We start from the raw sequence: 12,899 nt of genomic DNA on the forward strand, positions 1-12,899 counted from the left end.
GACAGCTTACTCTTTAATAAAATCAGGGGTCTCCGGAGGTACAATCTGGAAGCTGAAATGTGCTAAACACTAGCGCTGACGGACTACAGGCGTGCGGAGCCCGCGGTGAACCAGCCTAACACATAGTAACAGTATAATCTCTCTCTTCTGATTCATATAAAAATTACAAAATATCCCTGCCCCAAACCCTTACATTATGAAATGAAATAAAACCCTAGAAGGAGGTGGTTTTACAGATGTATTAGACTTGAACACACAGTGAAGCCGCCCTCTGGACACGGCTGTCTTGGCCAGCGGCTCCAGGCCGAGACGGTGGCGCGGGTCTGGGGGCAGGTCTCCCGGGACAGGACGCCTGGCCCCCGGGAGCCCCCGGCCCGCTCGCTGGCACGGCGGCGGGGAGCCAGCCCGAGCAGGGGGCCGCGGCACTCAGTAGCCCCCACCTCTGCGCTCTATCGTGGGCAGGCGGTACTGTTTCAGGCTGGGCTTGATGTCCTTCTGCGTGTCTGTCTGTCAGAGAGAATGACAGACGCTCAGTGGGGGCCAGGGTGGGCGGGAGCACAGGGCGGGGGGACGCGGGACGCCCACCTTCTGGGCCGCACCGGCGCACTTCAGGGGTCTCAGCAGCGGCACCTTCGGGGCGAACACTGACTGCAGGGCCGGGCTGGAGTAGGAGGCCAGCGTGGCCGCTCCCGACAGCTTCACCCTGGGCAGCTCCATCAGGTAGGCGGGCCCCTGCCTCCGGGGGTGGTTCTCCTCTGGCCTTGAGGGCTGTTTCTACAAACAAGCATGGCCAGGTGAAGGCAGGATGCCAACCCCCCTGCGGGAATTAGGCAGGGCAACAGGGGCGCTCCTACTGCTCCTGCCTCACACGATTCTGGACCGCGAGGTGTGACCACACGGTGACTGGCCCACACACGCCGTGTCCCAGGCAGAAAGTCGGGGGCTGCTCCCAGGCCAAGCCTGTGCTGACTGCGGTCGGGGGCAGGGTGCGGTCTCGCTTCCCACTCTGACCCCCAGGGTTGGCCGCGCGGCCTGCGGCCTGCAGCCTGCTTCTGTGGCCAGTGAGCTAATGGATTTCACAGCTTTTAATGGCTGAAGAAAATTTCACGGCACGCGAAAACTGTATGAGATTCCAACGTCAGGGTCCAGAGTTTCATCAGACTCCATCTGCACCACGCGTTCACGCGAGGTCCAGGCACCGCAGCCGGGCGCGGGCCTCGGTTCTGCCTGCAGGGGGCTCCCTGGGCAGGTGTTGGCAAGAAAAACACGCGCACCTGACCAGCAGGCGGGGCTGCGGGGGGACAGCGGTCACCGGGGCCAAGTGGGGGGCTCAGGCTGGCGGAGTGGGGTGTCCACGGCTGGGGCTGAGCAGCTGCCCCCACCCCCCGGAAGATGAAGGGCGGGCAGGCTGCGGGAGAGCGGGAGGCGAGGTTTGAGCTCGGTCGCCTCCTGGACGTGCACACAGGCCAGGAGGGCCCGGCCCCGGGGTCTCGCTCTCTTGAGGGCAGCCTGGCCGCAGGGACACCCGCGTCCTCGGCCCCCAGCAGACGGACCCTCGATACACGCCGGGCTGAGTGAGGAAGGGCGGAGGGGCAGTCACCACGGAGCTGGGAGCCTGCACACGGCTGTGAAGGGGGCTCGGGGCCTGAAAGGTGACGTTCTCACAAGAAGCCACAGCTGCTAAAAGCGTGCGCAGCAAGGGCCGGCGGCCTGCTGCTCCCGCAGGGCTCAGCGGCCAAGGGGTCACCTGGTCAGGGGTGGCCTCCCTGCGCCCCCAACTAGGGTGGCAACACGACAAGGTGACCGGCGCTGGGTCTGGGTGCAGCCTGGCCCTGGGGGTGGGAGGACCCGTCCGTGAGGCTGTGGATGGAGCTGGTGGGTAGCAAGGGCGGGGCCGTGGGAGCCGGTGCCTACGCCCGGCGTGGGCAGTCGCTGTCTGGTTTGGCGGCAGGTCGCTGACAGCGGGGGGCCCTCCAGGGCGTCTGCCTGGGAGACACGGGGGGTCCCTGCGGCCGTCGGCTCCCCCGATCACACAGTACCTGCTTCCGGCCCTCCTGCGCCGTCTGCCAGGTGCTGTTGAGCTCCGGGGCCGTGGGGCGCTCGGGGAAGGGAGCGGGGGCCTTCCGCCTGGCCCTGGCCAGCGCCTGCTTCTCAGCCGCCCTGTGGGGAGCACAGAAGGGCCCCTCTCTTGAGAACCCACGTGGTGTCGGCCACCTCCAGTCTCCGGCCTGTCGCTCCCCTGCCTCACTCACGCGCGTTTCACCCACTGACCTCCGGGGAGCTCGCACCTTCTCTGCCTCAGCCTGACAGCCTCTGGGCTCTGCTCTCCAGGACCCGAGGCAGGAGGTGACAGAGGGGTGGTCAGATGCCCCGGGGCAGGCACGCCCCACGTCGGATGCCACCCAGCTCACTCTGGAGCCTCAGAGGAGCGGGCTCACCCCACTAGCCTGCTCTGCTCTGACTCCCTGGGCTCAACATCGGAGCCTTGACCTCGACTGGAAGGCAGCCAGAGGCCCTCCTCCTACCCTCCCTGATGCCACTGTAGCCTCCTTTTGGAAAAAAGTCCAAGAGAGCAGTGAGAGGTGGGTTCCCAGAGGTATGGGCACTGTTCCCAGGACCACCTGTCCCTCTGTGCGCCCCTCGGCCCCTCCGCGCCCCCCCGCCCCTCCACGTGCCCCCGGGCCCTCTGCGTGCCCCGCCCCCCGGCCCCTCCACGTGCCCCCGGGCCCCTCCGCGTGTTCCCCGGCCCCCCGCGTGTCCCCCCCTGCCCGTCCGCTCACCCCCGGGCCCCTCCACACGCCCCCCCGGCCCCTCCACGTGTCTCCCCCTGCCCCTCCGCGCCCCCCGTCCCCTCCGCGTGCCCCTCGGCCCCAGCAGGGCGCCCACCTCTGCCCCTGGAAGTAAGGGTGCTGCAGGGCCTGGTGGGCAGTGATTCTCTCGTCGGGATCATAGGCCACCATGGCGTGCAGGAGGGAGAGGCATTGAGGGGACAGACTGGTGGTCAGTAGAGGTATCCCTGATCCCTTTTTAAAAGGAAAATCAAAACTCATAGCTCTCGACCTGCATTAAAAGCCCAATGATAATAAACGGTCACACCGCCATTTAGAGCACGTGGCCGGTCCAGCGTCAAGACTGCACAAGGACCTGTGCTGAAGGGAACAGTTTACATCTAACAGCGGGGCGGGGAGGCAGGAAGTCGTCCAGACTCTGAGAGCAGAGGGACCCTCAGGCAGCCGCGGCCCTGGGCTCCGTTACAGCCTCTGTGAGCCCCAGGGGGGCGGGCGCCAGGGAGAGGCACCAGGAGAGGGGGGGGTCTCTGTACTTCCACTCACTTTTCCTATGAACCTAAAACTGCTCCAAAACATTAAATCTGTTTTTAAAACGGGTGTGTGTGTGTGTGTGTGTGAAATCTCATGCTCTAAATATAAGAAAACTTTCCCTTGAAAAGACTAACATCACATTCCCACCAGAGAAGAATGAAAGAAAATTTAAAAAAAGAACAAGACCCCAACATAGTTGTCATCTCCGTACCTTCCTAGGGTCTGGGAGCTGCTGGGTGCTGCCCACCCCTCACGTCCCTGGGGCCCCCTGAGAGCCCAGCTCCCCCAAGTCCCCGCCCAGGGGTCAGTGTGGCGGGGCACCGGGCGGAGCTGCCCCAGGCCAGGCATGCGGCCTGTGCTGGGAGCCATCCTCACCCAAGGCTCCGAGGTCCAAGTGAACCCCTGGGGCCACCTCCCAACTGCCCCGCTGTGCCGGGCCCTCAGGGAACAGCGGCGGGGCGAGCCCTGGGGCGGGGCCCGGGGCCTGCACTCACTGCTTGAACTTGGTGAGGGTCTTCTCAGCAGGCGTGCCCATGACGTCGTGGATCCTGGAGATCTGGTCCAGCTCGTTGGCGCCAGGGAAGAGCGGCTGCAGGCTGGGTGGGATCAAGGCTGCCGTCAGGGCCCTGACCCTCCAGGCGGCAGAGGGACCTCCAGCACGCGCCCCCGCCCGCCCCCGCCCTGGGCCTTCCTCCTCCACTGTGCCCACGTCGGGGTCCTTCTAAGGCACAGAGCCCACTCCTGAATCTGCACAGCTGGGTCTCTACCAGCTGCGAGAGGAAACCCCCAGCGCCTCTCACCACCGGGGGAGCGCGGTCCACAACAGTGCAGGCCGGGCCAGGCCAGACGGCGTGGACAAACGAGGTCCACGGAGCCTTTCGGTTTCCGAGCCTTCACAGAGCTGGGACTCGTGGATAAAAGGGCTCCGGCGCCTCTCGCCTCCCTCCAAACTGACTCGAGCGACTGTGCTGTGCTACGCTTAGTCCTCAGTCTGTCCGACTCTTTGGGACCCCGTGGGCTGTAGCCCACCAGGCTCCCCTGTCCAGGGGATTCTCCAGGCAAGAATGCTGGAGTGGGTTGCCATGCCCTCCTCCAGGGGATCTTCCTGACCCGTGGATTGAACCCAGGTCTCCCACATTGCAGGCAGATTCTTTACCGTCTGAACCACCAGGGAAGCCAAGGGACTTAAGCACACGAGAAAAGACCATCTGTTGGAACTTTATCAGCGAAACCACCAGTCTCCTTTCCAAAAATAACACTCACTTATCAACAGGGAAGCTCTAGAATCAGAAGCTGCGCCCTGAAAGGGCCTGTGCATTTATCGAGGGGCCAGTGGAGCCCTGGGTCCTCCTGCCTTCTGGGCTCTGCTCTTCTGACTGGGTCACTCCAAAGTAAATCACCCCTCCCACGCCCCGGAGCAGGAGGGTGCGCCCCCCTCCTCCCTTCCCGGCCTCTGCTGTGGCCTTGCTCCGCCCAGAGCTGGAGCCAAGGCTGGGGTAGGGGCAGCACACTCAGGGCCGGGGCACTCTGGACTCCTGCTCTCCTCAGCCCTGGGGCCTGACAGCCCGTGGGAATGACTGGACTCCGAAGGCAGACTAGGGGCACGGCAGGCCCCACACGGCGCTGGAAGCACGCCCTGGCTCCGTTCCTTCACGGGCTTCATCGGTTATACCGCTGATAAGGCCACACGGAGAGGTTCGGCCACCCAGAGCCGGGCGGCTGCTGGGAGAGAAGTAACTGACAGTGTTCCTCCCTCCACGCTGGGCAGACAAGGGGAGCGGTCCGCCCACTTCCCGTCAGGTTCAAGGGCAGCCACGACATGAGAAGGACCGTTCCAGGCGCTCAGGAGAGGTTGAAGGGCGGACCTGGCGGGTAGCTGCTGGATGCTCCCCCAGGGGCCCAGCACTACCTGGCCATCTCATAGAGCACGCAGCCCGCGCTCCACAGGTCCATCTTGAAGCCGTAGAAGCCGTCGGTGAGGAGGCACTCAGGGGCCCGGTACCAGCGGGTGGAGATGTACTCAGTGTACGGCTGCCTGGAGTAGACGCTCCGGCACGAGCCGAAGTCCCCGAGCTTCAGGACATCCTGCTGCGAGCGGGGAGACACGGGGACATGGAACGTCTCACCAAGCAGCGACCATCACACAGGCCATCCCAGGTACTGGCGCGCTGACACAAGGACGCCTGGCATCTAAACGAGCTTGCAGACCATAGAGTGCTGGCTCTGTAAGCATCTGTGAAGTTGCCGCTGACCCATGAGGAAGTGGGGTCTCTATCCAGTGGATCACATTTACAAATATCCTGGCTGTGTTTTATAGACATTTCAAAATGTCTGCAAAACGTCTATGGGCTGTGCAAATGTTTAAGTCACAGTCTAAGTCTACAGATGAATTCTACACCCTGGTCATGTTCCCCGTTATGCCTCAAACAGGTTTCAAGGTGTTTCTTCCAGCTTCTTTCTCTCTCATACTCAAGTCGTAAAACGCATGCTGTCAATAAACATGAAATCTCTGGCAGGCACCCGCGGCTACAGCCCACATTAAACAGCGCTTCTCTCGGCCAGACGATGAAGAAACCTACACTGAAAGCCTTGTCCCTTTTTCCCATTCCCGATACAGTCAACAAAAATTAAGGCACATAAAAAGGCAAGAAACAACGGTCTGAAGAGGCAAAGCATGCATCAAAACCAGACTCAGATGTGGCACAGGTTTTAGAATTTTAGAATTATCAGACAGGAAATTAAAAAAAAAACAACTATGATTAATTTAAGGGTTCCAGGGGAAAAAGAAGACAGCATGCAAGTTCAGATGGGAAATGTAAGAGAGAGATGGAAACCCTAAGAAAAAATCAAAAGAAAACATCAGAAATAAAAAAACACTGGAAGAAAAATTTTAAATGACTGATAGGTTCATCAACAGACTCATCAGCCAAGGAAAGAGTCAGTGAGCTTTAAGATGTGCCAACAGAAACCTCCCAAACTGAAATGCAAAGCAATAGAAGAACATAAAAAACAGAACCAAACATCCAGGAGCTGTGAGACAATTTCAAAAGTTGTGGCATGCACACACTACAACGCGGACAAATCTCAGGACGATGCTGAGTGAAAGAAGTCAGACCACAGAAGGGTGTATACCATGTAATTCCATTTACAGAACCTTCTAGAAGACACAGTAATTCTTTTTTTTTTTTTATTTATTATTATTATTATTATTTTTTCTTAACAGTAATTCTATTATGACAGAAAGTCAGCTTGTCTTTCCTGGGGACAAGGGACAGGAAGGCAAAGGTTACCAAAGGCAAGAGGAAGCTTTTGGGGGCAGTGGCTTTGTTTGTTGACTGGGATGATGGTTTCATGGGTATATACAAATGCCCAAACCTAACAAACTGTACACTTTACACATGTACAGTTTAAGGGCTTTTGAGTGAGACAGACCTGAGCTCAAATCCTGCCTCTTCCCCTTTTATATTTACAGCATTTAGAATAATTTATCAATAAATGGAGTTTATTTTTATACACAATAGAAGGGTGCCTTTTTCCAGATGTGCAGTTATGTTGATGGCATTTATTAATGATTTTTTTCCCCAAACTGGAAGGGGAAAAAAAATAACAAACATGACATCCATTGGGATTGAAAGCATATCCAGTGAAAAGCTTTTTATATTCTATCTTCATTCTGATATCAATTTTTCATATAAAAGTTCTTACCTTTACTAATATATTTTCTGGTTTTACATCTCTGTGAAATATTCCATTTCTGCATTCAACATGAAAAGAAGGACAGAATTAATTGCACCTCTTTCAAATTCTTCCACACTGCATTTTCTAATGAATGGTAACACATTCTATCAATCTGAAAGCCTCCAAGTCTCCACGTGAGTACCTGTGCATGTGGTCCAGAGACTTACACAGCTGGTACATGTAGTGAGTGATTTTCTTCTCCGATAACGGGTGTCTTCTTCCTGTGCAATCAAGGAGACAGCCAAATATGGTTACCAATATCCCCATTTTTAATAATGTGCAAAAATTTCTAATTTTCTCAGTGAAAAACAGAATGGAACAGTTCTAGGAAATATGGAGTCCATCTACAAAATATGCCATGTAGAATGCTATATACCGACATGATCTCATTCAGAATCGCAGGGCACCAGGCCTTCTCTGCAGTGAGAAGGGTGCTGAGCGATCACCACGGGGCACTCGGCCTGGGGCCTCCACACAGCCTCAGGCAGGCCTGCAGGGCACACACCTCCACACTGCGACTACGAGACGGCAGGCCACGTGTGTGCATGCACGCGCTCAGTTGTGTCTGCCTCTGCGACCCCACGGGCTGCAGCCCGCCAGGCTCCTCTGTCCTTGGAATTTACCAAGCAAGAATACTGGAGTGGGTTGCCATTTCCTGCTTCAGGAGATCTTCCTGACCCAGGGATCGAACCTGCATTGGCAGGCGGGTTCTTTACCACTGAGCCACCTGGGAAGCCCAAGATGGCAGGAGTCACCTGCAAATTCAGCATTTTCCTCAGCTTCCTGTCTAGATGGAGATTTCCGTCTTTAAGGGAATAGATCACAGTTTTTGTTTTTTTCTTTTTTGCTGCACTGCCCGGCATATGGGGTCTTAAGTTTCCTGACCAGGGATTGAACCCGCACCCCTTGCAGTGGAAGCGTGACGTCTTAACCACTGGACCACCAGGGAAGTCCCAGAAGTACATTCTCTTAATCGAAGAAGAAGACCAACGACTGAACTTCACAGCCCACACGCTCCTCTCACAAAAGGGAGCAGACACTGGCACTGCTGACCATGCCCTGCAGCACGCCAGGCACCCATCCACACAGCCTGCAACCTACACCTTCCTCACCCCTGCGGTGTTCGTGATGTTCTAGAACCCCGCACATCACACTCCAGTACCACGGACCACTGCAGGCCACGGGGTCCCAAAGAGTCGGACTCGACTTAGCGACTGAATGGCAACCAGTACCACAGACATCCGTGTTCTTGAAGATGTCACATTTTAACTTGATTTTAACCCCAGAGGTCTGTGTTTCTAGGTTATTAGGTTTTAAATATGAGAAACACATGCTCTCACCTAATAATTCAGAAAGCCAACAAGAGCACATGGCCCACTTGACATTTTTGGTCCTAAGTTTGCAATTTCTGTTGAAAAATTAATGTTTTCTTTTTCTCGCATAACAAGAATGTTTATGTTAATGATAGAAAGTAACAATTTACAAAATGTCTAAGTGCAGTGAATTTTCCCATGTCATACTATAATCTTTTTATTGTTTCACATCAGTTTTCCACAATTAAAAAGAATTAAAACTAAGACTATTGGCTTCCCACAGCTTGAGGAATTTTATAATTCCTTTATTCTGTAATAATTTTATCATTTATCTGTACAAAGGTGAAAAGAAAGCAAAATTTCCACTCTCTGTCACCCGTGAGGCTGGCTGAAGCGTTGTGAAGTTCTGTCCCCTCTGTCCTCGCTGCCCAAGGACGAGGCGGGCTCCCCAGACCCCGGTGGCAGACTCCCCCCAGCTCAGGGCTCTCAGGACCAGGGCCCCCAGTCCCCTGGGGCCTGTGAAGACACAGGCTGCCCCCCGTCCTCGCCCGGCATGTCCGGTTCAGCAGGTCTGTGGTGGGGCCCTGAAAGCTGCCTTTCCAACGAGTCCCCAGAACCAGCTCCGGGGCCTGGCTCTGCGCCTCGGGAACCACACCTCCCTCTTGCTGACGGGACGCTCCAGCCCCATCCCCTTCCCCCCTTCCCGTTGTACTCAGCCTGCTCTGTTCCTAGAAGCACCCCTCCCAGCCACATCCACACAGACACACCCTAACTACAGCTTAAAGTTGTCCTTACATTCATCTGAACCTGAACTCAGGAAAGGTGGACTCTTTTAGGAAAAGTCTAATGCATCCAATCTTCATAATCGCCTAGGGATCTTTCATAAAGCAGATTCCAAGGCCCAGGCCTAGCCCGAGTGAATCATAAGCAGGCGGGGGAGCCAGGAGTGGTCTGACCTTTCACTGCCTTCTGCCCCCAGGGCAGGCGGACTCTCTGCCTTCCTCCCGGGCTGCCCCCCTCTACCCATTCATAGCCGTGGGGGCAAGGCTGTGACTCCTTCCCATCTCTCCGTGGGAATTCCTGTCTGCACGCAGGGTCTCCCAGGGGAACAAGGGGCCCGCCCGAGCCACGGGCACCACTGCTCTGAGCAATCAGAGAGTCCACACCCTCGACAAGGAGGATGGACTATCGACTTTCACAGTATTTCCCCCAAAAGAAGATCCTAACTTTCCAGGCGCAAGAAGGTATCTGGTTCCCACCAGATTCTCGCTTACAAACATCTTGAAGCAGACAAAATACTGTTAATAAAACACCCTGAGGTTCCTTGTATGACCCTTTACTGAAGCCAGCAGACTGCAAACAGTATTTCCCTGGCTCACTGAACCAAATTAATTATTCCAAGATAATTTTTGACCAAATATTCTCATTAAGAAGGCACTTAACGAATGTCACACATAACACCAGCAATGTAAAAAATTGAAAGTGAACACAATGATTAACTGTGGCCTTCAGTGTAACCCGCATTGCACCAGGAAATCTAGCACACACGCCCCTCCCACAAGAGGCCCTGTCCCCAGGCCACACCTGGCTCTCCGGGTCAGGCTCCGAGGTGCCTGCTGGGCCCACCACGGTGCGGCCAAGTGGCCCACAGTCTACTCCTGGGCCCAGAGGCTAGGCCCTGAGGCAGCCTGCGAGCACGTGTCTGCCATCAGTATTTTCCAAGAGAGAGGCCCGCGGGACAGCACGAGATTCTCAGAGAGGTTGGAGGTCCTAACCCGCAGAGGGAAGCAGGCGGGGTGTCAGACTCAGCATGGAGCCGGAGCCATTGCCAGCACTCCTGTCTCAACAAGGCCGCATTCAAGGAGGGCCTCCCAGCTCTGCTCTTTGTCTTCTGCTGTGCTTCTTATTTTTTGGCCATACTATGCGGCATGCGGGATCTCAGTTCCCTGACCAGGGATCGAACCCACACCCCCGGCATTGAAAGCGCAGAGTCTTAACCACAGGATGGACGGCCAGGGAAGCTCCCCAGCTCTGTTCTCTGAAGCTGGCTCATCTCAGGCAAGTGCTCTGACTTCTCGGAAGCTCTTTTCCTCACCTCTAGAGTGGAGCTCAGCTCCCAGCACGGGGACGAGCCAGTGCAGGAATCCAGAGCCGGCACACACCAGCTGTGTGTCGCACGATGATGGTAGGGATGGTGGTGATGACAGCAGCCCACGCTGATTAAAGACCAGGCCAGCCGGGTGCTGCTCCACACGCCTCACACCTGTCATTTACTCCTCACAACTACCCTGAGAACCAGACACCATCATTACCCCCATCTTCCAGACCAGGACCTGCCGCCGTGAGAGGCGTATGGTGCTGTGCGTGCTCTGGCCTGGACTGCGATCGGGGACACCCGTGCTCCCTGGACACAGAACCGGATGGCACCTCCCAGAAGCACCAGCGCTGACCTAACAGGGTGGTGCCCTCAGCTTCAGGAAATTCCAGCGAAAACGCCGCTGCATCACTCACACCCTGAAGAGCACAGATGGACAAAGTGAGGAAGACGCTCAGCAATCACGCCACATCAGAATGTTTCAAGGAAGAGTTAGCAATGCCGTAACGGGTTTATGTCATGTCTATTTCCTTTTTATATATGCACAAAAGTGATGTGGGTGGAAACTGTCTCAATAGTTCTGAACAATTTCCTTTAATAAGGACAGAACTAAAATTGCTAAGTGAAAAGAAAGGTATGTGTCAGAGCGGCAGTGGCAATGTTTTTCTTCCTTTTTGTTGGTACATAAAAAATACTGCATCTTACAATTCAGTGGCTCAGATCTGTTCAAATATAAAAATATAACTGAATTAATCTGACACAGTAATGTCATGCAAAATTGTTACATTGCATAATGACTGGAACATGAACCCTGATTTCAGAGTTGCCCTAGAATTGAGGAAATACAATCATTCCTGGGTGTCTGCAGGGTCCTGGTTCCAGGAGCCCCTCAGGTACCACAATCTGTGGATGCGCAAGCCCCTTGTATAAAATGCTCCATAGCTCAGACACACGGCCTAAGCTCCTCATGGAAACAAACTGTAAAGCTACGCTTATAGTCAAACAAAGCTTGGTTTGCTTTTTCCTTCCTGGCTCACCGCCCAGAGTCACGGATTTGTTTCAGGATGCCTGGTGCACCCACAGGCTCTAGACGGTATAACCCTAAGGTGGCAAGACCAGCCCCGAGACCTGGAACAGCCTGTGCTCTAGAAGGCAGCCCGTGTGCTGCCGGTGGGGGGGTCTCAGGGTCTGGGTGGCCAAGTCTGTCGAGGAGGACAGGCAGAGGAGCCACGGCAGAAGACAACGTGGCCCGAAAGTGGTTGGTGGTGGCCTTGGCCACCAGGCCTTCCCGGTCCACTCAGGGCTGTCCAGAGGGCCATGTGCAGTGGGCAAGAGCAGGCGCTGCCCGAGCCCCAGCCCCAGACCATCCCGGACGAGGCCCACAGCCATGGACGGGTCCCTCGTCTCTCCATGCCTCCCTTTCACCATCCCGAACATGTGATCATGACAGAATCTGCCTCACAGGCTCTCAGGGTGAAATAAGCTGACTCCTCTCAAGAGCCAGGGGCAGTGCCTGGCCTGTGGTGAGCACTCACGGCCATCAGCCATCACTGTCATCGCCGCACAGTCGGCGCCCCGAACCCCCGGGTCTCTGTCTGCGGGTCCCGCATCCGAGGTTTCTGAGGTTGGCTGAATCCCTGAGTCGTTTTATACACAAGGGGCTTGAGCATCCATGGACTCTGGTACCTGAGGGGCTCCTGGAACCAGTACCCTGCAGACACCAAGGGATGATTATATTTCTTCAATGCTAAGGCAACTCTGAAATCAGGGTTCATGTTCCAACAGTGAGTATCTTACAATCACTGTCAGCCGTTTTCCCCACGTTTTAACATCTCTGACACTTAGAGGCCCCTTAGCACTGACAGCAGCCGATCCCATGCTCAGAGCACAGCGCCTGGCCTGTGAAGCCACTCGGCATCCCCGGGATGAACCGACGGCCGCTGAGCTATAATACAACAGTCTGCTTTCTACGGTCTCTGTAGACAGACACCGAAAGAAACAGATTCACTTCCTCCAATTACACGACTCCCCTACTACTGGAAATTAAAATATTAATTTCTAAACAAAGTTTTCTCCCATCTAAACATACAAAAAACTTGCCAGAAATTATCCCCTCCCCTCGAGTTTTAAAATATCACACTCTAACAAGCATAATTCTAACATAAGATATGTATCTTATACCAAGAGAATTGTTATTGTACTAAAAGGAAGTGATTCTGTAGATTCATAAGAACAAAATGTCGACTTACTGGTAAAAAGATCATTGCAAATTACAGTAAAATTTAGCGGTTGTTTCTCTTGGTTGCATTGATACCCTGTCCCGATACACTGTGAAAATATGTATTACACAGAGACCATCAAAGCGAAGGATCTAAGTCAGTCAGTGCATCTGAAAGTTAATCACAGAGTAACACCTTATTTATCCAAGTTGTC

The 12,899-nt window shown here is 55.1% G+C and overlaps 1 protein-coding gene across 2 annotated transcripts in view; it reads right to left on the reverse strand.

The window, feature by feature from the left end:
* The window catches only part of MOK (MOK protein kinase), a 40,934-nt gene continuing 28,035 nt past the window's right edge, over positions 1 to 12,899 (reverse strand). The window contains exons 5-12 of one of the 2 annotated variants that reach the window (XM_061159730.1): positions 7,201 to 7,279; positions 7,026 to 7,074; positions 5,230 to 5,408; positions 3,815 to 3,916; positions 2,887 to 3,060; positions 2,040 to 2,160; positions 586 to 774; positions 1 to 507 (exon numbers count right to left, since the gene is read on the reverse strand). In XM_061159730.1, the coding sequence (XP_061015713.1) occupies positions 427 to 507; positions 586 to 774; positions 2,040 to 2,160; positions 2,887 to 3,060; positions 3,815 to 3,916; positions 5,230 to 5,408; positions 7,026 to 7,074; positions 7,201 to 7,279 (974 nt within the window). In that variant the 3' untranslated portion in view covers positions 1 to 426. The remainder of the gene's footprint in view (positions 508 to 585; positions 775 to 2,039; positions 2,161 to 2,886; positions 3,061 to 3,814; positions 3,917 to 5,229; positions 5,409 to 7,025; positions 7,075 to 7,200; positions 7,280 to 12,899) is intronic. The other variant, XM_061159729.1, reaches the window with a different exon arrangement.

The sequence above is a fragment of the Dama dama genome, chromosome 13, assembly GCF_033118175.1.
Source record: "Dama dama isolate Ldn47 chromosome 13, ASM3311817v1, whole genome shotgun sequence".
Taxonomy (NCBI): Eukaryota; Metazoa; Chordata; class Mammalia; order Artiodactyla; family Cervidae; genus Dama; species Dama dama.